The sequence below is a fragment of the Triturus cristatus genome, chromosome 2_1, assembly GCF_964204655.1.
Source record: "Triturus cristatus chromosome 2_1, aTriCri1.1, whole genome shotgun sequence".
Taxonomy (NCBI): Eukaryota; Metazoa; Chordata; class Amphibia; order Caudata; family Salamandridae; genus Triturus; species Triturus cristatus.
The window spans coordinates 506,117,629-506,144,479 of record NC_140581.1 but is presented as its reverse complement, the minus strand read 5'-3'; the positions used below and the strand labels follow the sequence as shown (position 1 = coordinate 506,144,479).

At 45.1% G+C, this 26,851-nt stretch overlaps 1 protein-coding gene across 9 annotated transcripts in view; it reads right to left on the bottom strand.

Annotated features, from left to right (window-relative positions):
* The window catches only part of ZFYVE16 (zinc finger FYVE-type containing 16), a 602,399-nt gene that overhangs the window by 319,192 nt on the left and 256,356 nt on the right, over positions 1–26,851 (bottom strand). For all 9 annotated transcript variants that reach the window (XM_085632397.1, XM_085632392.1, XM_085632394.1 and 6 more), the window contains 2 exons: positions 22,273–22,522; positions 6,573–6,695 (listed from right to left, as the gene is read on the bottom strand). In XM_085632397.1, the coding sequence (XP_085488523.1) occupies positions 6,573–6,695; positions 22,273–22,522 (373 nt within the window). The remainder of the gene's footprint in view (positions 1–6,572; positions 6,696–22,272; positions 22,523–26,851) is intronic.

Here is a 26,851-nt window from a genome sequence, read left to right as displayed (position 1 = left end):
ACCATGAGGGAACTGGATGCTAGACTGAAACTTGAACTTGCTCCCATTCATGGGGTCGTGGCACCCCGGATACTAGTTATGGGGGACCTGAACTGTCATTTATGCCCAGGGTTGTTCCCGATCAATAGCAACTGGTCAAAATGCCCCGTAGAAAAAGGCCCCCACTTTAGTCACTCTTTAAGGGGTACTGAATGGGGCAAGTTGATTTATTCCTACGACCTCGAGCACACAGTGGATAGAATGCCCCTGGGCCCGGATGGAAGACTTCCCCCCACTTTCAAAGGGAGAGGGTGCTCGTCTTACATAGACTACTTTTTAGTTTCAAGAGGTCTAAAAAATCAGATTATAAAAGTAGAAATAGAGTGGTGCCCGTTTAGTGACCATAACCCTCTGGTTATGGAGCTCCTGCATCCGGGTAAGCAAAAGATCAAGTCCAGGGATGGCATCACAGAAACTGTAACGGCCCAGGGCAGAAGACTTAAGTGGGCAAAAATAGATGGGGCTAGATTTTACAAATCCCTGATGGATAGAGGCAAGTCTCTTATTGATGAGTCCCTAGATCCCTTGGTGACAGAGGTTCGCCTTATAAAAGTGTTTGGACAAATAACGAGTCTGGTCGATGAGTTATTGTCGGTTAAGGCTTCTAAGAAAACTCACCCTAATGCACCAAAATGGTTTGACAGGGGTTGTACACTCGCACTAAAAACCTTAAAAATGGCCCTTAGTTGTACACCGAGGGATCAAGCAGAAGTTAAAACATGCAGGTCCATATACAGGAAGGAGTTAAAAAGACGGAAAGCCACCCTGCAGGGGGAAGCATGGGCGGCCCTGAGGGAGGCTTCTGAAAACAGGAATATCACAGAATTTTGGAGACTAAAAGTCCCCTTGTTTTCTAGATAATAATACCCCGGAGGTCGCATCAAACATTCTCCCTGAACAGTGGATTGCCCACTTCGAGGGTCTGTATAATCACGGGGAGGTGGGTTCCCCAAAAGAGAGGGAGACGAATCTAGTGTGCAATCAGGTTGTATTTTCCCTGCAAGAGATCAGAATGGGCATTGAGGGACTCACCAAAAATAAAGCTCCGGGTCCAGATGGGATCCCCCCAGACCTGTTTCTGAGTCAAGTGGATCTCTGGGCGCCCATTATTACCCGAGTAATAAATGCAACTATAATGGCCGGTTTACCACGGTCCTGGTCTACGGCCATCATAGTACCCATTTTTAAAAAGGGCAATAAAGACGACCCCCAATGTTACCGGCCCATTTCCCTGATAGATGTTACTGCCAAAATCCTGGGAAGAGCGATTTTGAACAGATTGACCGAGTGGGCTGAGGACAAAAACATTATCTCAGACGCCCAGTATGGTTTCCGGACCGGTAGATCTACCAGCGACCAATGTCTGAACCTATACATGCTGATAGCAAAATATACTAAAACCAGCAATGAAACTATGTACCTGGGGTTCATGGACTTGGCCGCTGCGTTTGACCACGTCAATAGGAACAAGTTATGGGTAATGATGACCCAACTCGGAATCGACCCTGGGATAATCCACATATTGAGGGAATTGCATAGAGAAACCTCTGCACGGGTTCGTTATAACAAAGATGGGGGACTGACAGAATCTTTTAACTACACAAGTGGGGTGAGGCAGGGATGTATTTTAGCTCCTTTTTTGTTCTCATTGTACATTAACAGCTTGGAACAATCCCTTATTAATTTAAACGCAGATTGCCCAAGGGTAGGCTCACGTAACATCCCAGTGTTATTGTACGCAGATGATGCGGTGCTTTTGGCACGGACCCAGAAAAGCTTGCAGATCCTCATTGATGGGTTCGTCAAATTCATGGAGGCAATAGACTTGTCTGTCAATTTAAAAAAATCATATGTAATGACAGCAGGCAATAAGCCAAGGACTGGCTTTACCTACAGAATTGGATCCCATACTCTTGAAAGGGTGCAAACATTTTCTTATCTAGGGGTGCTTTTTGACGAGTCTTTAAAATTCACACCCCTCGTACAAGAAAGATCTGGGAAATTGGTGGCATCCTTTGGTGTAATTTCTGGTTATGGGAGAAAAGTCGGCCGCTGGGCCCCAGAACAAACCATGAATTTGTATGATTCAATGTGTCGCCCAAAAACCACGTACGGCTCAGAAGTATGGGGATTCGCAAATATGGATGGCTTGCAAATTGAAGAAAATAAGATATTTCGGTCAATACTGAAAGTCCCCAACAGCACATCAGCCTTCATTGTCCATAAAGAACTTGGAAGACCCTATCTAGAGGACTTGATCAACCTTCGACCAATTCTAGCTTGGATCAGAATTTGGTCAAACCCTGATGCTGCATTAAGCAGGATGATCATACAAGACTGTTTGGGCAGAGACAAACATTTGAAAATCCCATGGATCCATTACGTAAAGACCACTCTAGAAAGTCTGGGTCACCATGAATTGTTTTTAAATCCTTCACTGATTAATGCTCAGGATAAGTTTAAATTAAAGAGAATTTTTTTGGAATCAAAAGCATTAGCCAGGAGTACTCTAGAAGGAAGTAAACTCACTGTGAGCATATACAGAAGGCTTGAAACCACCGCTGGGACCGTACCTTTGTGTTCTTTTTAATGCTCAAGAGAGGTTTTTAATGACTCGTTTTAGGCTCAATCTTTTACCATATTTATTAGCTGAACCAGCAGGTTTTAGTAAATCAATTGAGCAGAAGGGTGCCTGCGGCTGCGACAATAAGTCTCCGCAGGACACCCTTCATTTTGTACTTTTATGTCCCCTTTATACCACCCCTAGACGTAGATTTATAAAAGATATCTTGAAAAAGGCAAGATATACTCGAGCCATGGAGGCACTGACCTTTTTACAAAGGGCTAGCAATCCTCTAACATTATGTGCAGTGATTAGCTTTTTGAAATTTGCATTTAGACTTAGGGTCTCTAGAGGTCAGTATTAATCATGCACTCTAGACTCGCTAAATTGTTAGACCCAGGAAGTGACCCATGAGGACTGTTTAGGAATAATGAACTATTCGTTTGTACATAGAATCATTCAATGTTCTGTATACTGATTTAATATTGTCTTAACTGTATATATGTGTACTCTTTTATGATGATTTTTAACCATCGAATAAAGAACAATTGAATTGAATTGAGTCCTGTTGAGGAGATCCACTCAGGGGTTTAGTCTTTTCTTTATTTTTCCTATTATTCCGGAGTTTTTTGTTAGAAGACTCTGGTGCCAGTTAAAGTTATCCTTTCCAGAATTACCATTTAGTTGTGGCTTATTAGGTCTGGCTCCCAAGTTATCTCAACCTATTGAGGAATGGGTTTCTGCAATAATCTTAGGTAATTCGCACTCTGGGTCTACCTGCGTGAGCCGCTGGCGTACTGCAAATGCTGCTGCTCCCCCCTGTATATTATTTAATATAATTAAGGATACTGCAGCAAAATTACCCATTAATGTCATCCCCCAAATCCAGGGCAGGGGCTGCCCCGTATTCATTTTGAATCTGTTTTAGCACCCCTGGCAAGACAGATAATGATGGTGTACCATATGTTATGGTATAGACTGCAGCAAAGGCTGTGCCCCAAGTGGCACAGTCTTCCATCAGAGGAACCATCCTTAATTGTAGGCACATTGTGAGGATTCTATGCTTTTCTTGGGGTTGCGTTCGCGCCCCAACTTTGGTTGTTAAAGGCATCCGCGGCTTCGGGGGACCGAGGGCCTTCTTGTGTTTCTCGGCGCCGAAAACCCCGTGTGTTTCCTCGGCACCGATAGTGCCTTTAGGCTGTTCGGTTCCGATGACCTTCTTTTGTGTTTGCGGATGTGAAGGGTTGGAAGGCTTCGATCCGACGAGGTCGAGTTGCACTTTTAGTTTCGGTTTCACCTGTGCAGCTTTCAGTTTCAATTTTGAGGGATCGACTCGAGAGGTTTTACAAAGTTCCGGCTCGTTGGAAATGTTCGAAGACAAGCCCGGAGGCGGGGCTGTAGAACGCAGTGACTGGTCTTGGGTGAGGCCCGCAGGCGACCCCGCGACCCGAGCCATAGGGACATTCTGTCCCTGGGCCTCCGTATCGACGGATTGGCCTAGCTCCTCGCCTGAGCTATCTTCTTTGGCCCCAGGGGCCCGATTGTCGTCTCCTACCTCGTCGACGACTTCTTCGTCATGGAATATCCCCTCGTCTTCGGCTTCATAGTTGGAGTCAGGTTCCGAAGCAGAATCAGATTCCACTTCCTCGACGCTCTCGACATCTTCATCCTCGGTCCCGAAGATGTTTACCGGGGTAGGCGCCGATTTGTTGGCCTCCAAGCGAGCTGCACGTCGATTCCGAAGTGTCTTCTTTGACCGGAATCGGGCGCAGGCCATACACTTGGATTCATCGTGATCCGGTGACAAACATTTGTTACACACCGGGTGGACGTCGATGTGGGGATATTTGGCGTGACATAGAGGACATCTCTTGAAGGGAGTCCTCGATTCTATGTTCGATCGTTGATTGAAGTTCGGTCCGAACTCGATCCGAGGTGAAAGAAGAAAGTTATCGATACCGAACGCGAACGATACCAACGAAGTCTAAATATAGTTTTCCTAAGCACATCCGAACCCAATGGCGGAAAAAAACAATCTGAGGATGGAGAGGATGCCCATGCGCACTGTAGTCCAGGGGAGGAGCCACCTATCTTGTGTTACTTCGAAGACTCTTCCAGGACAACAATGTGCAATCATCCGGACCCAACACTAGGCGGCGATCTATGCACAGATATGAATTCAGCAGCCCACATGCCTCGAACCTATACCTGTGTGTTGCTCACGTAACTCTGAAGCCATAAGGTTTCTTATAAATGGATAAGGTGTGTAACCGGCTAGGACTGGCCATGTTGCTCTCTTAGTACTGAGGAGACATAGTCTGACATTTTCTTTTGTATGCAGTAGGGCATCTAGGAATCAATTCACGTGTTCCTGATATGTCAATGAGTTTTCTAAATACTCATATAGTTTATAGCTGTTTGATACTTGTGCTTCAGTGTATGTGTGAAAATTCCCTGTGTTGGCATTTGCTGCCGGGAATGTGATACAGGAATAGAATGCCTCTGTTCTATACGGTTCATGGGCCTCTATGACGAAGGTAATATCCACACCCGTCAGGGTGAGCCCATGGTGTAATAACAATTGTGTTAGTGCATGTCTGCAATTTAGTGGCAAATACACTTGTGCTGGATTAGCCATGTGCAAATATGGAATTCAGAGTGGGTACCTCTGTGGGGTGATCATTAAAAGATTCAAGCTTGAACAACTACAGTCAGAAATAGGAGTTCCCTACTTTGCTGAGGAACATTGTTCCCCAACACCACGGATGTCCCTGATTATTTGGTGAGCAGGGTCTTAGGGTACACAGAGGAAAAACTACTCTGGAGACCCATTAAATAAGTACCCAAGCTAAAATATTTGTGGGGCCATGTCGTACGGTTCATACGGTGCATTTGGACAACATAGATGTCAAAACTATGCAAGACTGACTCCACGCACGTCATCAGGATATGCTGGCCTTAGTCCTGACAAGCTCACAGTGCACCCACTAGACCCCTACACAGCACAGGATACCAGAGGGTATGGACAACCTTAGAACATAACGCCCCTGACTTCCCAAGGAAATTGTGGAAACAGAACAGTCCCTTTCATTAGTAACTCATTCATGCCCAAAGGGAGATACAAGAAATATTCAAACTGGAATTTCAAACATTTATTAAAGCATTATGATTCTTGTGTAAAATTCAAGCACTGCAATGACTGATAGAAGGAAAAAGAACAGAGTAAACAGCATTACTAGAATGGTAAGAAGACTAACAATGCCATCATTGTGGAGGGACATGGATTATAATGTTACATGGAAAATCACATCATAACTCCTACCTAGCACTCCCTAACCTAGTGTGCTTAGGGGGTGTGAATCTGCTAGAATACCCTAGGGTGATCTAACTCCCCAGTTACCAAAGCTTATGTTTCATCTAAGAGCCCATTCTTGTGCAGAGCAGGCCATCCCCCTTCTCAGGAAGGTAAACAGGATTCAGCTGGGCTGGAATTCCGTCATGGGCCAACCATGACAGTGACAATGAAATGCTCGAAGGATTGGTGTTGTTTATATAACAAACTTCACCCATGTTGCCATAGTGGAGTAGGTCAGGCCGTCATTATTGGTTCAACCATTGTAGGGCTGCCGCCGAGCGGACAATAAACATCAATATTTTGTGCAGTGAACTTAAGTCTAGTACAGAATGTTCAAGGCCCTATTAATATGCCTACAAAGAAGTGTAAATGTAAGCAAATCCATGTCAGAGAATATTATCCAATATGTGTCAAAAGCCAACGTTTAAGGAAAGATGTCAACTTTAAATGTGAACATGTAAAATTGTTATGTTTCTCATCTGAGGACTATGTAACCATACAACACCCCAATCTTAAGGACATAGTGGCATTCCTATCATATCAACACACTATACTTCAGTTATTAAAGTGCACATAAATGTTTAGTTATAAAGGTTTAAATATAAACATACTTACATGTTACTAACTTCACATTGACTAGAAGATTAGCATTTAAAATGAATGTTAACGGGTCAGGTCCACCTTCTTCCAAGAGTGACAATAGCTGTTTGTGACATGGCCGTTCTTCCATCATTGCTTCTATTTAAAGAAAGAAAGAAACCGAGCACAAATGAGGAAAGCAGGAATTTTAAGTATTACTTGTTATGAAGTAATTGCTTACTAGATACATTCTAATCAGAAATGATTTGTGCATGTACAAAGAACACAGCCGGTAGCCTTGTCCTGTTCTCTTCCTTTGGGACTATGATGGACATGATGAATTTTAAGGCATCGATGACTCATCTAACCTCCATCAGTGTCACAAGTGTTTGTGCAGTCTGGGACAAGATGTTTATTAAAGGTTTCACTATGAGTAGGCTTTCCTGTTTTCAGTTTTTAATTGTCGAACAGAAGAAATGTAGATCTGTAGAATAAAAAAAATTAGTGGTCATCCATGTTTATTCTTTTTTGCGCCATAAATATATCACAGGGATGGTTACCAAGAGTTGATAAAGATTTTTGCTTTCATTTCATTCCTTCCCTCATTCATTCCCATTATCAATTCACCTTCACTTTGTTACTGCTCATCACTCCCTTCTATAGAAACTTTCCTTATAGATGCTCTCTCTAGTAACTTTTCATCATTCATCCTCTCTGGCTGTCTCATTTCCCTGCACTCATACTCCTCTTACCACCAGGCCAGCCACAGCCCATGTAAAGTATGTGAATGACTAGAAAAAAAGTTTACATCCAATTACGATTTGGCGCCTAATCTTTCTGTAGGAGAAAATGCGGCTAATATAGGCCTACTTTTCAGACAGTCAAGATGTCAAATCCCAGAAGAGACTCTGATTAATTACAGGAGTGTTGGGTGCAGTGTTTTATGGGTGGACATTGATTCTGGAGGCATCCATATGGGTAGTCATGTTTGCTGGCATAATTCTGATAACAGTTTTTCAGGCTCCATCTCTCTTACCAAAGGAAAACGACACTGTGGTGTTGCCCTCAGCCTGGACTGAGACTTCGGTCAGAGTTCTACATCAACCCTGTCGACCACATAGAAACATACAGTCAACAGCAAGCAGAAGACACACGAGGTAAACTATGTTCCCAAAACAGCAGCAGGAATAGGCCCAGGGGGTCTAAGGACCTAGTGATTTACCTAGGACCAAGTAGGTCATACTGGACCATCCACCAAAGAAAAGAACTTGGAGCTAGGGACTGCCATTATACACCTCTTTTTACTGATTCAACAGGTTAGATTGCGGATTAAGTCATAATATTCTTCACAATTATTGAATTCGTATGCATCATCTCACATTCACATGCGCCCTCCTGCAAGTTCTCAAGCATTATCTCACAACCTGCACTCACTACTCCGGCACCAACAGCACCCAGCTCCCCACTCGCTTACTCAAACCAGCCACCCGCTCACACTCACCAAACTCACTTGAATGCTACTCAATTCCCGCTCAGTCACCAAACATGCCACAGGGATATGGGACCTACTGCTCCAGACCGGTCTTTTCTCAAGGCAAAATGGCTAAACCCAACCTCGGCCCCAGACATCGCAACAGCCATCCCCGACAGCTGCAAGACTGTCCGCACAAGCCCGGAAGTGGAGTCGCCATCATATTCAAAGATAGCATCAGCTGTCCCACCTACATGGACACCCCCAACAGCTACATGGAACACCTTACGTTCAAGATGTGCATCACAGCCAAATTCTCTCTGGGCAGAGCCCTCATACAGAAAACCAGGACCCTGCATCAATTTCACCAGCGCAAAAAGAACTGTTGATGGACAGAATGCAGAACAATGTCATACATTCACCCCAGTACAGAGATCTGGGCCCAAATCCATCGTTTTATGCTCACCGTGCCATTCCAGCTTGGACCCAGCCATATGCAAATCAGTCTTGACTCTGTGCCCTATGGGAACAGTCCAGCCCGAACTGCTAGGTTCACTAGCAACATCACAGGCTTTGGCACACCTCATCCTCAACGCCAGCACCTTCATCCTCCTCGGAGACCTCAACTTTTACCTACAAGACTGCCTTGACAAACTCTACGGCCCTTCTAGAACATCTCAAAAACCTTGGCCTCAACCAGCAAGTTTCCAAACCCACTCACACCGCTGGACACTCATTGGATCCAATTTTCTCCTCAGTCAGCAACATCACTGTTGATAAGTCAGCAACCATAACCTCGACAGATCACGGCCATGCCAGTTTCAGCATTCCCATCCCGCATCATCACAGACCAACCACCACCGAAACCGCTCATGATCAAATCGACGCCAGCACTATCAGCAGCAAGGAAATCTTTTCCATCATTAAATATTTCACCATACCTCCTGTCGCCTCCAGCAACATCACCTACTCAAAAGATTTTTGCGACAAGCTCTCAGAATTCTTCAGTAACACAATCGCCCCAAAAAATAGCTACTTCGCCCCTGAACCGGATCCCATCAACAGCGCAAATCAACTTTCCATCAGAGCCAATGAATGAAACCTGATCTCGTGACATGCCGTCATCACAATCTAAATCATTGTTACCATGAAGACCATCTACTTGGGGGCTCCATCTGATGCTTGCCCCCCACCATGTCTTTGTAAAAGGACTACTACCCATCAGAGAAGCACTAACACCAATCCTCAATGCCTCCAGCGACAGCTTCATTCGTGAACACTTGGAAACATGGAACTGTTATGCCCCTGCTCAAGAAAACATTCGCTGACCCAGCCACGCTAACCAACTACAGAGCCATTTCCATCCAGCCATACCCTGCAAAGGTCTTAAAGAAACTAATCATCTCATGCCTCACCAACTACCTCAGCAACCACCAGCTCCTCAACGACATGCAGTTTAGATTCAGGCCCAACCACAGCACAGACGGGTGGGCGTGTGTAGATCTGCAGCTCTACATGCCAAGAACAGATGCATACTGGTAAGTAGCATATTCCGTTCGAGGCATATGAGCTGCAGATTACACACTTGTGCATAGATTATATAGCAGTACCCACCGTTAGCGGCGACCATCCGTATCTGTTGCAGTGGTTTGAAATAATGTTTTGAGTACAGCCTGGCCCACACTAGCTTGTTGCTTAGTTTGCACATCTACACACTAGCGTTTGGTGAAAGTGTGCGGTGTTGACCATGTAGCTGCTTTGCAGATATCATCTAATGGGATGTTCCCTAAGCATGGCATGGAAGCCCCTATTTTTCGTCTAGAATGGGCTTTCGGGGGAATGGATAGCGTTCGCTTTGCTTTATGGTAGCAGATTTGAATGCATTTTACAATCCACCTAGCTATCCATGATTTTGAGATGGGGTTGCCTTTGTGTGGTGGAGAGAAACAAACAAACAGTTGTTTGGTCTTACGGAAAGGTTGTGTTTTTTTAATGTAGTAGAGTAAGGCTCGTTTGACATCAAGTGTGTGAAGAGCCCTTTCTGCAACGGTCTGTGGTTGCGAGAAAAATACTGGTAGTTCTACTGTTTGGTTTAGGTGAAAGGGAGAAATGACTTTAGGGAGGAATTTTGGGTTGGTACAGAGAACAACCTTGTTGTGGTGCATTTGGAGAAAAGGTTCATGAATGGTGAGTGCTTGTATCTCACTGACCCTTCTAAGGGAAGTGATGGCTACAAGAAAAGCGGTTTTCCATGTTAGGAATTGTAGTTCGCATTTGTGCAGGGGTTCGAAGGGAGGCCCCATTAGCCTTGTGAGAACGATATTTAAGTTCCACACAGGTGAGGGTGGCACTCTGGGGGGAATTATTCTTTTAAGGCCTTCCATGAAGGCTTTGATGGCAGGCACTCTAAAGAGTGATAGATGTTGCCTGTTTTGTAGGTAAGCTGCAATAGCTGCGAGGTGTAGTCGAATGGACGTGTAGGCTAGATTGCACCTTTGTAGGTGGAGTAAGAAGCCTATGATGTGATGAATGGACACGTCCAGTGGATTGATGGTGTAGTTATGGCAATAAACAACAAAACGTTTCCACTTAGCGGCGTAGCACGCTTTAGTGGTAGGTCTTCTAGCTTCTCTGATGACGTTCATACAGTCAGGGGGAAGATTTAGGTATCCGAATTCTAGGATTTCAGGAGCCAGATCGCAAGGTTGAGCTGCGCTGGGTCCGGGTGTTTGATCTCTCCATGGTTCTGGGTTAAGAGGTGTGGAGAGAGGTGTAGTTTTTGGTGCGGTACTACAGATAGTTCCAGCAGTGTGGTATACCACGGTTGTCTGGCCCACGTTGGAGCTACTAGGATTAGTGTGAGGGAGTGTTGTTGTAGTTTGCGCACCACTAGTGGAATGAGTGGGAGAGGTGGAAAAGCGTACGCAAATCTGCCTGACCAGTTCATCCATATCGCATTTCCTTTGGACAATGGGTGTGGGTATCTGGCGGCGAAGCTTGGGCATTTGACGTTTTCGTGGGTGGCAAAGAGGTCCTTTTGTGGATGCCCCCACATTTGAAAGTACGGGTGAAGAACTTGCGGGTGAAGCTCCCACTCGTGTATCTGTTGTGTCTGTCTGCTGAGCAGATCTGCCACTGTGTTTTGGACTCCTGGGACATGCTGAGCTAGGACAAAGATTTTCTGGGGTATTGCCCATCTCCACATGCTCTGTGCTAGTTGAGAGAGCTGTGGAGAGTGTGTGCCACCTTGTTATTGAATATAATACATGGCCGTCATGTTGTCTGTGCGGATCAGGACAGCCTTGCCTGAAATTTGAGTTTGAAAAGATTTTAGGGCTAAGAAGATTGCTAGTAACTCCAGATGGTTGATATGGAGTAACTTTTGTTGAGGTGTCCACTTGCCCTGTGCGGTGAGATGTAGTAGATGAGCTCCCCAGCCGGAGAGCGATGCGTCCGTTGTCAGTACTATTTGAGGAACCGGGTCCAGGAACGGTCGACCTTAGGAAAGGTTTGTGGTGTTCCACCACTGCGGAGAGCGATGGGTGCGACCGTCTACCAACACCAGATCTGTTAATTGACCCTGGGCCTGGTTCCATTGGCGCGCTAAGCACACTTGGAGAGGACGCATCTGGAGTCTTGCGTGAGGTACTATGAAGATGCAAGAGGCCATCATCCCTATTAGTTGCATAAACACTCGAGCTGGAAGGGAGTGTTGTGCTATGAATTTGTGCGTAGAGCTTGAATGCTTGCAATCCTGGCAAGATTGGGGTAGGCTAGCGCTCTTGAGGTGTCTATGGTGGCACCGAGGTATTGTTTTATGTGGGATGGTTGGAGATGGGACTTCTGGTGGTTTACTGTGAAGCCCAGCTGGTGGAGTAGCTGAATGGTGGTAGACGTGTGTTGTACACACTGATTGTATGACCTGGCTTTTATCAGCCAGTCGTCTAAGTATGGGAAGACTTGGATGTGTTGTCTTCGCAAATGTGCTGCCACCACTGCTAGGCACTTGGTGAATACCCTTGGTGCTGTTGTGACTCCGAACGGGAGCACTTTGAATTGGAAGTGTTGTCCGTCCACTACAAATCTGAGGTACTTCCGGTGAGCTTTGTGCACTGGAATGTGGAAATAAGTGTCTTTTAGGTCTAAGGTGGTCAAAAAGTCGTTTTGGGAGAGGAGCGGAAGTACCTGCTGAAGCGTCACCATATGAAAATGGTCTGAGTGTATGTATGTGTTTAGGGGCCGGAGATCTTGGATGGGTCGCAGAGTCTCGTCCCTTTTTGGTATGAGAAAATATAGGGAGTAGAGTCCCATGTTTGTTGGTTGGTAGGAACGGGTTCTATTGCCTGTTTCTGTAGGAGGGAGATTACCTCCTGCTTTAGGAGTACTAAATTTTCTTGTGACATTGGGCGCTGCCTGGGTGGAATGTTTGGGGGGGTAGATATTAGTTCTAGGCAGTAGCCTGACCAAATTATTTGTGTTACCCATTTGTCTGAGGTGATGGTAGCCCAGACAGGAAGGAAATGTTGGAGTCTGCCCCCGCCCGGAGTGGAATGGTCTGGGGGGAGCGGGGGGGAAGTCATTGGGTAGGCGTTGCGGCAGAGCGGGCATGGTTTGTTTTGCCTCTGCCTATATTATTATTACCCCTATAGCCGCCTCTTTGATAACCCTTTGTGAAGGTGGACTGAGTAGGGGATTTGTATGAAGTGGACGCGGTGTCTGAGGAGTAGCCTCTAGATGTACTTTGAAAGAAAGAGCGGCGAAAGGAGCGTCTAGTAGGGTGTGACTGTAAGGCTCCCATGGATTTCGCCGTATCCTTCTTCATTTTTTCTAGGGCCTCATCCACTTTTGGGCCAAATAGATGTTCCTGGTCAAAGGGATGGTTAAGGATGGAGGCTTGCACCTCCGGTTTAAACCCTGATATTCTTAGCCAAGCATGGCGACGGAGGAGGATGCTGGTATTGATGGCCCTGAAGCTGTGTCTGCTGCATCTAGGGCACAGCATATAGAGGTGTTAGTAATAGTTTTATCCTCTTGAATTAGTTCGTTGGCCCTAGCTTTATATTTTTCAGGGAGGTGGCGCATTATGCTTTCTAACTCGTCATAATGTGCCCTGTCATATCTGGCCAATAGCGCTTGAGTATTGGCGATACGCCACATATTGGCTGCTTGTGACGCAGTACGCTTTCCTGATGCGTCCAGTAGCTTGGACTCTTTGTCAGGTGGTGGTGCTTCGCCTGACGCCTGGGAATTTGCCCTTTTACGTGCAGTGGATACCACTACAGAATCTAGTGGTGCTGGCCCTCTCATGTAGGAGGGATCTGTGGGGGCAGCTTTGTATTTTTTCCTCGATGCACGGGTTAATGACCCTGGCCCTAACTGGGTCCTTAAAAACTTCTGGCGCATGCATTACCACTCCTTTGAGCATAGGTAATATGGAGGTAGACCTATGTGTGGTGTCGAATGTGTCGAGGAGGAAATCTTCCTCCACGGGGTCGGTATGCAAGTCTACCCCGTGACAGTGTGCCGTTCTTTGCAGTAGATGGTGGAACCCCAATGAGTATTCTGGTGGAGATGGTCTGGAGGGGTAAAGATCATCTTGTGGGACGTTGGGGATATCAGGGATATTGTAGTCTTCCCATGGGTCTGGGGATCCTGTAGGGGTGGGGTCCCCTGTGGGTAGGTCCTGGGGCACATCCCCTATGTCATCAGATGGGTCTCCGTGATCAACATTAAGTGGAGAAGGGGTGGGAGAACAATGAGGTTGGGGTGGAGAAGGCGGAGGGGGTGGAGGTGGGGGAAGGTGGAGGAGGTGGAAGAGGTGTGGAAGGTATTCTGAACGGAGAGGTAGCAGAGTCCTTCCTCTTTGGAGGTGGAGGTGGAGCAGGCTTCTCCAAATGTCTCTTTCTGGAAGAAAGTGTCAAATGTCCAGTTTTTGGATCTTTGGTGAGTGTTTTTTGCAATGGATCCGGTGTAAATAAGTCCGGTGAGGCTGGTCGGTCCGTTGGAGGCGGAGGCGTTGGGGCCATTGGCTTTTTAGGCTTTTCTGTGCCGGTTCGTGTTTGGAACCTGGTTTGGGAACCTCCGGACGCTTTGTCGGCGCCGAGATGGGTTCCGGCCTCGAAGTGTCGATGGCCTTGTGTGCTTTGGTCGCCACCGAAGGTGGTGTCGGTGCCGAAGTGCTGGGTTTCGACCCCGAGTGCTTCGGTGCAGGGCTCGGTGTCGATAGGGAGGTTGGCTTCTTTTTCGGTGCCGAAGCGTGTTTATCGGCACCGACGATAGGCTGGCTCAAGCCCGAGCCGCCGGAAGGCTTGCTTGGCTTCTTTACCTGGCCCGAAGGTGCGGTGTTGGAAGCAGTGTCCTTGGTCTTGCCTAGGCCCGGAGGCGAAGGTGTGACCGGAGCCTTTTTCGGGGCCGGCAGGGGTGTGGGGGTTAGGGGATCAGTACTCACGACCCTCTGCGCCGGGGTGATGTCCTCCACATCTGAGTCGTCGGTTTCGGAAGCGCTGACGAGGCCCTCGTCGGTGTAACGCTCTGGAGCGTCGATGCCTTCTCCGAAGATGTCGTCCGGAATCGTCGTCGAGGAGTGCGCCATAGTTCTTCTGGCTCTCAGGTCCCGAAAAGTCTTTTTGGACCGGAAGGACTTACACGCAGGACAGTCTCGAGCCTCGTGTTCAGGAGAGAGGCAGAGATTGCATACCTCGTGGAGATCGGTGTGGGGAAATTTAGACCCACATCGAGGGCACTTTTTAAATGGAGTCCTTTCCATTAGCCAGGACCGGAGCTTGGAGAGGCCCGAAGGCCGCCGTCGAAGACTGGAACCGAAGGTCTGTGCCGATGAGAAGGCGCGTCGAGTAGGGGACATCGCGATCGAAACAATACCGCAGTTTGGGGTGAGGATTGCGCGTCAATCGTCGAACTGGAAGCTGTTCGGAACCGGAGCGCGAAGATTACATCCGAGCCCGATGGCGGAAACAAACAATCTGAGGATGGAGTCAAAGCCCATGCGCAATACGATCCAAAGGAGGAGTCACCGACCTCGTGACTTCCAAAGACTTTCCAAGAGGAAAAACAAACTGCAAACATCCGGGCCCAACACCAGATGGCGATCTATGCACAAGTGTGAAATCTGCAGCTCATATGCCTCAAACTTTTATTTTAAGGGCATGTAGCTTACTAACCCTTCTTAGTGATGTGATGTCCACTAGAAAAGTAATCTTCTGCTGCAGGAACTGAAGTGGGCAGGAATCTAATGGTTTTAAAGTCGTGAATATCAGTCTTGTAAGTGCCACATTTAAATTCCACAATGGGACTGGCAGTGCTCATGGAAGAATTATTTTTTTAGGACCTTCTATGAAAGCCATAACAATCAGTATGCAGAAAAGGGACTGGTGTATATGATTTTGCAGGTATGCTGCAATTACCGTAAGGTGCAGTCATATGGAAGTACGTGTATGCTAGTCTTGATTTCTGTAAGTGTAACAGATAACATACTATTTGTTGTACTGTGGGAGCACAAGGGTCTATGTGCTGAGCCATACAGTAAAGGACAAACCTTTCCCATGTAGCTGCATAACAGGCTCTAGTTGTTGGACACCTTTTCTCTCTAAGAATGCTCATACACTCTGGAGGCAGTTGTGTGTATCCAAACTCTATGATTTCAGGAGCCAAAATACAAGGTTGAGTTGTTTGGGATGTCTGACTTTGCCGTAACTGTGAGAGAGAAGGTCTGGGGTGTTTGGTAGCCTCACATGAGGTACTAGGGATAGTTCAACAAGTGTTGTGTACCAGGGTTGTCTTGCACAGGTGGGAGCTACTAGGTCATCTTGAGAGATGTTGGTTTGAGTTTCCTGACAAGATAATGAATGAGGGGTAGAGGCGGAAAAGCGCAGTAAATATCCCTGACCAATTCGTCCACAGTGCATTGCCTATGAACTGTGGTGGTAGTACATGAAGGTGATAATTAGGACTGAGTTTTTGCGGTAGCCAAAAGGCTCACATCCGGCATCCCCAAATGCTGAAGTAGCAATGAACAACTCAGGAGTTGGAGTTCCCACTCATGGACTTATTGCTGCATCCTGCTCAACAGGTCTGCCACAGAATTGTACTCTCCCAGGAGATATACGTCCAGAAGCTGGACATGATGGCAAAAAGCAAAAAGCCAAATCTCATGTGCTAAGAGTGACAACTGTATAGAATGGGTGCCCCCCCCCTCTATTTTTGTATGTAGTAAATTGATTGTGGTCATATCTGTTCTGAGGAGGACAACCTTCTGGGTTACATTAGTAATGAAGGCTTTTACATGTAACTGAATCGCTATCAGTTCTAGCACTTCGATGTGAGGCGTTTGTTGGTGATCAGTCCAGGTGCCCTGCACCGTCATGTCCTCCGTATACGCAACCCACCCTATGAGTGATGGTTGTGTGGTGATTTTCACTTGCGGATCAGGTCCAAAAAAGGTCTGCCCTTGAGGAGATTGCCTGTGCCCCACCAATGTAACGACCAACAGACCATGGACCCTCTACACCACCCTCCACTTGTAATTACTGAAATGCCAGACACTCCTGGAGGGCATGCTCAGGAGGCACATCACTGTTCTGATTGGCAACCAACGATGTGGCTGAGACTGAGAACCCTCTGTGGACTATGCTTTCACTGTAACAGAATTGAGGATCGCTCCCAAATATGGCGCTATCTGGAGAGGTTGTAAGTGGGACTTTGCGGCATTGATTGCGAAACCCAATTTGTGCAGCACATTGATGGCAGTTTGTGTATCTTGCATGCATTTCTATTTGCTTGAACTCTTTATCCGCCAATCATCCAAGTATGGGAAGACATGGATGTTGCGTCATCTCAAATGGGCTGCTACAACTGACAGACATTTGGTAAAAGAGTGTGGTGCGGTCGCCACCGATAAAAAGGCACACTATGAACTTGTAATGACGTCCATTTACCACAAACCTGAGGTAATGGTGATGTGCTGGATGAATGGGGATGTGAAAGTAAGCGTCCTTCAGGTCTAGTGTCACCATGCAGTTGCCTTCATGAAGTAGAGGGATCACATCCTGTAGAGTCACAATATTGAAGTGTTCTGACAAAATGTAATAATTGAGAGGGAGGAGATCCAATACTGGCCTCAGCGTACTGTCCTTTTTGGGTATCAAGAAGTATAGGGAAAATAGGTGTGCCTTTGGAACTGGTTCTATGTTGTCTTTCAACAACAGAGCTTTACCTCCTTCTTGAGAAGGTGAAGGTGTTAAGGTTCAGTCTGTGTGGTGGAATGCTTTGGGTGGGAAGTGAGCTCTAAGCACTATCCGTGCTGAATGATGGGCAGCACCCCCTGGTTGGATGCTATTTCTGGTTATAGTTGGTGGAAATGCTGCAATCTTCCCACGACTTGTGTAGCCGAGATCGGGGGGAATTTGTGGTGCCTCCCTTTCTGGGAGTACCTTTACCTCTACGTTTTTGGTTACCCCCATATCCTCCTCTGTAGTAATCCCTGCACTTTGCTGGTGGTATGTCTCTTGTTATTTTTGGTAGAACTGGGTGAGGTGGTTTTTGCCGCACCCTTGCGATAAACCTTCAAAAGGACTGCTGCCTAGGTGTTGGGGGACTGTAACTCCCGCAAGGATTTCGCAGAGTCAGGAGCGCCACCTGTACTCTGGGAAGCTGCCTTTTTCCTAGCTGTTGTAACTACATGTGTCCCCCAATGTAGAGCGGATCATTGGGAGAAGGCTTGCCTTTGAGCTCGATTCGAAATGTTGATATGCTTGACTTAGCTGTCTCTTTAAGAATCCCAGAAGAGACTCTGAGCATTGACCCTATCAAGGGTGAATACTGACCTGAGTGCTCCGTCTTGGAGAGTTTTTTGGCAAAAGTGCTTCTGGACTTTGTGACAGTCAGCTACACACCGCATAACTCTACTTTAAGAAGTGGTGTCATCTGGTAGGGATGCCTTGACTGGGGCAAACACATCAATGTCAGGGTCTGGAGTAATGACATCTTATGCGTCCTAAGGTCTAGACTATCTGGAGGTACTCCCTGAGTGTCGTCGTCGTGCTAGGGCTCCCTGTGTCTCCATCACCCGAGTGTGTGGACAATAGGGATATTGATTGGGGTGAAGTGTAAAGTGGCATTGGGTTGGTTGCTTTGTGCTCCATAGTCTTTTTCTTTAGAGGAGGCTGAAGCTGAAGTGTCCAGCCTCGTCTTTTTATGGCTTGTTTTTTCAGATAAACGTTTCGCCTCCAAATGTCTTTTTCTGTCCATTAGTCTTTGGAGGTTTTAAAAGACATTGCCCTCTACATCAGGGTAAACTGTGGCATGGGCTTTCTATATAAGGCATGTCCTTATGACGTTTCTTTGTCAGACATTCTTTTGGAGCAGAAACTATCGATGTAGGGGATTTCAGTGCTAAAGGCTTTTTGAGCATTGGCGCCTATGATGCGCGTTGAGTCAAGGCCATATGTCTACTCGACTCAGACGAGTTTGCTGGCTTCGAAGAGGTAAGTGGCACAGATGGCTTAATCGTCATCAAAGGCTTTGCCCCCACAAGGCTGACAGTTATAGGTGGCTGAGTAACTGAGACGCCCTAGGCCTCAATATATTGTGGCTGGGCTAAATGTTACACGAGCTTTGTGAATGAACTTCTAATCACAGGATTTATCACGGTTTGCAAACTTGCCACTAATTTAAGGTTTTCATTGGTTCCCAGCAACTATGGGTTTGCATTCAACTTCCACAACCATTCTTCCTTTGTAGTTTTGCACAATGGAAAGCCAGTAGGTGTTTTTGTGACAGCTTCTGTTCGGACAACCATCTACAATTTGTTTGTTCCGATGAAAACCTGTGGCTCTACACAGGCACTTCCACAGCTGGTCTAACCTGTCTAGAAGTAATGTGATACATCAGCAAGGCGCATGGATTAATATAAACCCTTATATTCTGGATGAAAAATGGTACCTTATCCAACCTTACAAAAGATGGCATGTGAAGGGTCTACATTTTATAATAAAAACTGGAAAAATGTGGTCTATCTGTTTTAAAACAAACGATAAAGTGAGATGTATAAAATCTTTTCCTGTGGCATAGAGAAGAAGTGTAGTGAAGTAAAAGAGAGCCAGATTAGTTACTGCCCTGACACCAGCAGATCCATTACCCTCCTTGAGGAGCCCATCGCGGTAAAGGTTTGGGGTCTAATACAATCGTATCCCCGTACCTTCTCATGTTAAAGGCAGATCAGTGAGAAAAGCCATATCTTAACAAGTTTTCATGCAAAGAAACAACAACAAAAACAACACCTATCAAAAGCGTTCTGGCTAGTGCCACAAACTATTTACACCTCTTTAGGGCCTCCTTACGAGTGCTATGGTTTAAGCCCTGTTATTTCCCAGCCCAGAATGGTCATTACTGGAGGTCCAGGCAATGCTGAGGGTAGGTAAATAATTGGGATTACAGCTTTTTGGGAAATAACCTGGGGAACTGGAGTTTTTCTACTAATTTCTGGAGTTTGCCCACTATCAATTTACGCTGATATTTCAGTTACATTCAGACTGTCAGGGCCTTTTCAAACCACCTTAACTACATGCTCTGGCATCATCCTTAATTCCTACTCAAATACAGCTTTAAGACCGCATGGAATGAACTTCGTAAAAGTGCCTGTACAAGAAGATGACTTTGCTCACCAAAGCATATGCCCAAGCCCTATGTGGCCCTCATTGCGAGTGGCCCAATATTTCCAATGGGCCTGCTAACAACAGTTACCAGGTTCATGGGAATTAATATGATTAGCAGGAAGACTGCTGGTGAGTATTATTCTTACTGGCGATTTTAACTGCGGCAAGCAGACGATGTCTGGGGGTGGAATATCGAGGGAAAACATGCAGGAATTGGTACAGTAATCAGATTCCTACATGTTCTTCTCCAAAAATGTATAATCTCCAATATTTCTCTCCTTCTCCAACATTACAGATGGGAGAGTGGGGGAAATTTCAGGGATTGAGCAATGCAGATACAGCTCATTTATTTAATTTTGGTCTTATCGCCCTGCTTCCAACCCCTTCAAAATGTTTGGAGAAACAGGTCAATACTCTGCTCTCCGAATAGCATGGAAAAAGCGCTACTGGAGATCTCGGAGCTAAAAAGTGGAACCTAGACCTCTGTTATAACATTGCGCTGGTTCTACTGGATCTTTCGTCGGCATTTAATACGGTGCCTCGCAAGATTCTGCTACACCAGCTCTATGAGATAGGTGTGATTGGCTCAGCCTTCCCCTGGCTCACCTCCTTTCTTGAGGTCTAGAGAGCAAGCTGTATGGATAAGACTGTTTCGCTCTGCGGTGCATTTTTGGTGGAGTCGTTTGACATCAAAATTATTTCATATGCAGTTGTTGTTCTTGTACAAAGGAACCTCGATGAATGCAAAGTTAGCTTTCTCAGCTTCTATAAAAGCTGTCATGGACTGGCTTAGTGCCAATAATCTTTAGAGCAACCCTGACAAAACAGAAATGTATCTTTTTGGCTCTGACCCCTTGTCTGGATAGATGGCCTGCTGGCCTGCTGACTATCCTCCTCCACCTCCCCCTTTCCTGACGAATCCAGCCATGAACTTGTGGGTACGTTTTGAGGTTAACTCTGCTTTTTCCTTCCTGGAATCATCTCCTACTCCAATTAAGGATTACCATAAATCAGACTGCATTCGGGAAACTATTAAAACTCACCGAGTCAGCAATTAATGCTTCATTTACCTGATATACAGTGTTTAGCGCGAGACACTCTAGAGTAGCTGTGTGCTCTTGAAATGCCATCATTCATTGTAATTGACCAGTGGTAATGACGACCTATGACTACGCTCAATCGTCCATGAACCTACCCTTTGCTCTGTTCATGCTTAAAAAAAACAACACAGATCATAACTGGTACATTTTCATTACTTTTAACCGCTAGCCACATGAGTACATGCATATTTAATTTCCTCATATTTCCTCGCTTATAGATTATCGTCTTATTCGTATTGCGGTAGTTATGAAATACATGTATCCTTAATTTGGAGGATAGCTCTTTTTATTTTAAATGTTTTTTTTTCATTTTGAGTACTTTAAAAGTTGAGTCCTATAACATCTAGCTCAGAGCAACTCTTCTACTCATCCCACAGCTCCTTCGGGTGAGACGGGGAGCATTAAGTAGTTCTGTTGCATTCTACTTGCAAAGGTGCCATAGTAATCACTGTCGAACACACTTCCTGCTCTACATTTTGACTACCCGATGTATAGCATCTACTTCAAACAAGTATAATCCACAGGTCTTTATGGCACAACCACGTGCATTGGCCCATGCATCTTACACAACATGAGGATCAGAGTAAGTGCAATCAAACCATCAGCTTGTAAAAATAATGGATTGCCCACTTCTTCCTTCAAGTTTTTAACTGTTGACATGGATCTCCACTAACAAATGATGGCAGAATTAACACGGACTAGATATTACTGCTAGGCTGTAAAGTACTGGACAGTCATGACAGAATGACTGCTCTTCTCCACAGCAGGCAGTAAAAAAAGGCCAAATGTAATATATGCATGCATATCATGCCTTTTATTTTTGCTCTGCAGTCTGGTAGACAACCAGGTAAAAACTGCTCTGCTAGTGTATAAACCGGAGGATTAAGTCAATTGGATAAATCCCAAAAAGGGGACAGCTGCCGGTCACTCCAAGCCATTATGTAACAAGCATTTTATGGCACACTACCTGGAACACCCACTTGCAGAATAAGGATCCTAATTTCATGTAATGATGTCTATTATGTAAACCAAGCACTGCCAGATAGTAAAATGCACCCAAGCACCCAAAGTATATATTGACAGAATACCAAACCATTCCGCTGGAAAACTATGATGATACTACCTTTCACCATCAAATTCACAAAGCATCTAAAAGTAATACAGCTTTCAGTGGTGTTCTGTCCACATCTTCTCATTCACTCATATTATGATGCAGAGGAGTGAGGACATTCATTTTAACCTGAGATAATCTGTGATGAAATAGTAATAAGGTACTGATTAAGATGTGTATTTCTTAACATATGAAATTATGAGAACTGCATTTCGTCTGATGGGCAAGTAACTTTACCACTGCAGTCTTACATATCTCGAGATAAATAAAGCACTAGAACAAAGATATGAGAATCTAACTTTTGTTGATAAAAATAATTTACATTTCAATGCCTGCTACTGCAGCTTGATTGAAATCAATACTTTAATCAAGGTAGAAGTTTTACCTCCACCTTTTTCTCCAGTTGCCAATAAAAGTGGTGGTAATCCAGCCTCATCCTCAGGAAGAAGGCTCAAGTCCTTGCCAACGCATTTCTCAACGCCACACAGCATCCTGTAATCGGAAAACTCAGCAACTGTGAATGCATCAGCAGCAGCAGGACTGTGTAATTTCTCAGTTTCAGAAGTCAGACTAATCGTCTCATCATTGACACGGTCACCAGATGCAGCAAATGTACCACTCCCAGGACCTGCAACCTTTGAGGGGTGGAAAAAGTTCATAATTAAATACACTGCTTGGTTATGCTCTTTGAGACAAAGGCATTTCTAAATTAACAACTGCCAGAAGCAGCCAAACAATTAAACAACTACTCTGTTTCCCTAGTATTCAGCATCCGCCTTTGTGACAAAAGAAATGCTACTTTTTGATTTAACGACATGTAAATTAGACTAGATCCAACTACAAAAAGCCACATCTATTTCACTGAAAAGATTTTTTTTTCTTTAACTGGTCAACAACCTTTTAAATGAGAGATCAAGTCTCAAAATGTAGCTGCAACTTTCATTGATTAAAATTTACACCATTAAAATACCATTAAACATTTTCCATTTATTAAGGGAATACATGGCAAAACCCATCTACGGTTGCAGCTGATAAACAACCAAAAGTTGCGAGTTTATTGTCCAGTAAAATCTAATGAATCTCATTAAAATAAAATAAATATCCTCTCTAATAAAATACATTTGATATCTACTGAGGCATTACCACACAGCTAGTGTACCTGGATGATGTGGGAGTGGGAATGAGGAACTCAAGGAGGAAGGATGAAAGGAAGATGGTTAGAGGGGAAAAACAAAATACAGAAGAACAGAATAAGACATTAAACAAAGGAAGGGAAGTCAAATAGGAGAGTAGAGAAAGGGACAACACTGAGGAAGGGAGGGTGGGGGATAAAGGGGTGAAGGAGGCAGGAGGAGGCAAGAGGGAGAAAAGGACAGACTAGAACATATGGGTGGGACATTTCTGGGGTAGGCATATGGACAACAGCTAGTGTGTGCGCGTCAGGGACTAGAGGAGGAACATGAAGGGGGAGAAATAAATGAAGGAGAGAGATGAAAAAACACATGCACTCTCAGAGTGCTTTAAAATAAAGAAAAAAGTAGCACCCGAAAAATGAGCAGTTGTCAATGCTCCAGCGAAAGGGACAATATACGAAGAGGATGGAAGCCTTCAGAAGCAAACTAATAAGAAGCAAGCAAATCAAAGCAAACCAATGGTACGAATTGGGTGGCTTCTATGACCACTGTAAGCAAACAGTGCATAGTCCGTTGTAGGCGAGACCTAAAAAGCATTGTACTCTGGCTATAAAAAAGAATATATATCATGCTGCCCAATTTAGAGAAAACAATGTAAAGTCGTTTTGTTAATTGAATTCACTTTCACACTAGGTTTTTTTCTGCTCCAATAAACTTTTTACCAACTCACTCACTATTACCAATCCTTCACTTTTAAAGTGCCCACATTCTCAAATATTTCAAAGACCACAGGTTTTGGAGAGTGTAGTCACAAAAGGACGCAAGGCCAAAAGTGATAGTAACATTTTAATTTGAGCTCAGACAAATAATTTTGAATCTACAAAGTGTACAAACAATCAATCACACTCAAAGACCAATAAACGCTAACCCACAGTGGTTGCGACAGTCCTTTTTTATGGCCTCTCCACTCCAGATCTTCATGTAAAGACTAGAATGTGTTACAATGCCATAACAATGCTGGCTGACTTTCTACAAACGCCAATATTAATAATACAAGTACAGGATTGTTTGCAGTTTGAACTTAAACTCCAAGAAATATCTATGTACCTCCTGTGCAGAGCACTGTCCTACCACTGCATCACTATACCAAAGTAAGGAGTTTGTCTCTCCTTAGCTGTTCAATTTCCTGCCCCCTCACAAGGCTTATGCAGTTTGGTTTCAGTGGGAAATTGTACAATGATTGGAAGGCAGGACCGAATTTCAGAAAACTTTTACCTTCTCCAGTAAATCTGCAGTTACATCTCAGTCCGAATTCTCTAAATTGCCTAAACCTTTTCCATGTCTTAACATTGCAGTTTTTGACAGCAGGTAGGCCACTTCCCATCATATTCCCTCCCTCATTCGAGACAGCTGTTTTGAAAACTCACCACTTCACGCTTTAATGCTGGAGCTTTTCTGACCTAAACTCATCTCTATATAACTCTTGTACAACTGCTAATTCTTATGAAGCCTTTTTACTCTAACAGCTAACACTAATTTAGAGCAGCAGCTGCTACTGCCGCTTCTTGTGGTGCCAAGGCACTGTCCTTTCTCTACTAGGCTTATTTTACTTTCAGTTGTTCTACCCTTCCTTCTACTTTGAATCCTCGTTGTCACTGTAGAAATGAATGATTACAGAGTGCTAGGTACAACTTATACTTCTTTAACAACTATGTGCAAGGTGCAGTAGCATGTAGGTGAGACAGTAAGCATGGTGAAACTAAATGACTCGGGGGAGCTAGATCCTAAAGTTTAGCAGCTTGGACTTTTCAGGTGAAGTTCTAACTAGAATTTAATCTGCTAATCCCATCAACTCGCCACGCCTGATGGGAGGCCCAGTAGAGACGTACAAAGTAAGCAGGTTCTCCACTCCCCTCAAGTATAGCTTGTGACGATCGTTAAGGGATTTCCGACCGTCTGACAAGCAGTGAGAAGGCTGGTTTTGTTTCTGGCAGAATGCAGGCATCCCAAGTTTTGCCTGACTGCTACAATGAATCAGCTTGGGGGTGGGTGCCCAATTATCCAAATGGGCTTAAAAGATGCTCTGCACGTCATCTTTGCTTTTCCACAGACCCCTCAACTATGGGGCAAGATCAGGCGTGGATGGGACAGGGGGAACCCTGGTTAGATATTATGTTAGGATGGGATGGTTTTAGTTACACTCTAATGTTGCTGTGGAATGCATCCTCACTTGGAAGTCACCTTTCTTGTAGGAAACATCACTCAGTCGTTTATGCAACTCTGGAGGTTAAGAGACTCGCCACTTGAAAGGAGGAGTTTAAATGCAATCTCTGTCTGCAAGATTTTTATAGTTTTGATAGATGTTCTTTGATCCGCGAGTCAGCAAAATAGTTCTTAGGTAGAAGTGTGATCCAATTCATAAGTGGTCCTCCCTTTATGATGCTTTACGGCTGGAGCTTGAAGAGTCTGCCCTCATAGGGTATCTGGCTATGAAGGAGGAATCTGCTTCCTGTCTACACGATATCAACAAACTTGTCAGTACACCTATTCAAGTAGTTCTTCCTCCATTAGGGTGGCTTTACAATCGTATCAGAGGATGTTAATTTTACTTTATTCTCAAGAAGCCAACATCTGCCAGGAGAATATCTGAAGATTTTCTCTCATATAAACTCGCTTTGAGAATAGGTCACTCCTTTCCTCACACTGGGAGATTCTGTTCCAGCAAATTACCACATTGTTCTTTCAGAACTTTTCCTGTCCCTCGTGATGCTGGCAGACCAATAGGGTGACTGTTTCTAAGCAAAGATTGGAAAAATAGGACTTGAGGATGTGTAATGCACTCCATGTAACTGATGGACCGTGAAAAGTAAGTATGGCACCCAGAGTACACATGATTACTGGCGACCAATACTCGTTCCAATTAAAGTACATCATTTAAACACCACAAAATCCTGTTTAAGGCCATCGTTTTCTGCCATACTTTGCTGTATACCTTACACTGTATTCAATGGCAAAATAAAATGTGTTGGTATCTATTTCACTGACCCTATATTATTATGATATAATGTAACATTAAGGTATTCATGTTAAAACCTAATTATTAACTACATCAGCAATCACAGTGTAACGCCCTGAACGTCTCAGGATCGTTTAACAGACACGACAATGAGGACGCAACCACTTGTGAAGGGTTAGTTCTTTTAATGAAGGCAAATAAAATACAAAGAACAAACAAAAGTTATAGTCACTGGAATCCTCCAGGCTAAGTACGTTACCAGCCCACAGCACGGATGGTCCTAACCGTCCTCTGCATATACGCCGATCCCGGCGTATGCCAACAGAGGGCAGAAATGAAATGGCCGACAATGCCAATCGGTAGGCTGTGAGGGGCACGAAGAGTGTTGGGGAGAATCGAGGAGTCAGGGAAACACCCAGCCGGGGTCTCTACCTGAAGGGAGCAGCCGCTCAACCTCTTCCTCAGACTGCACCGGGACGCGGAGTCACCTCCTGGTGATGCGTCACCGATACCCCAATCACAAGCAAAGAAGACTGAACCGAGAGCAGCCGCTCGATCGATCCTGTGGACTTCCGAGTCTGTAACGCGGCAAACACCTCCTGGTGTGCGTTACAGCTGGCAGTCCCTGTATCTCTGGTCGGGCTGGGAGTTACGACTCCAACCAGCAAAAGCGCCACTGCGCTTGGACTCAGCCGAGTCAAAAAGCGAAGCTCAATGGTTGACCGGTAGAGCTTCCGGGTCCTTCACAGGTGACGATGGGGCAAGACACGGCCCAGGGAGTAACGACTCGACCTACCTCCGTTCTTGCCTTACTG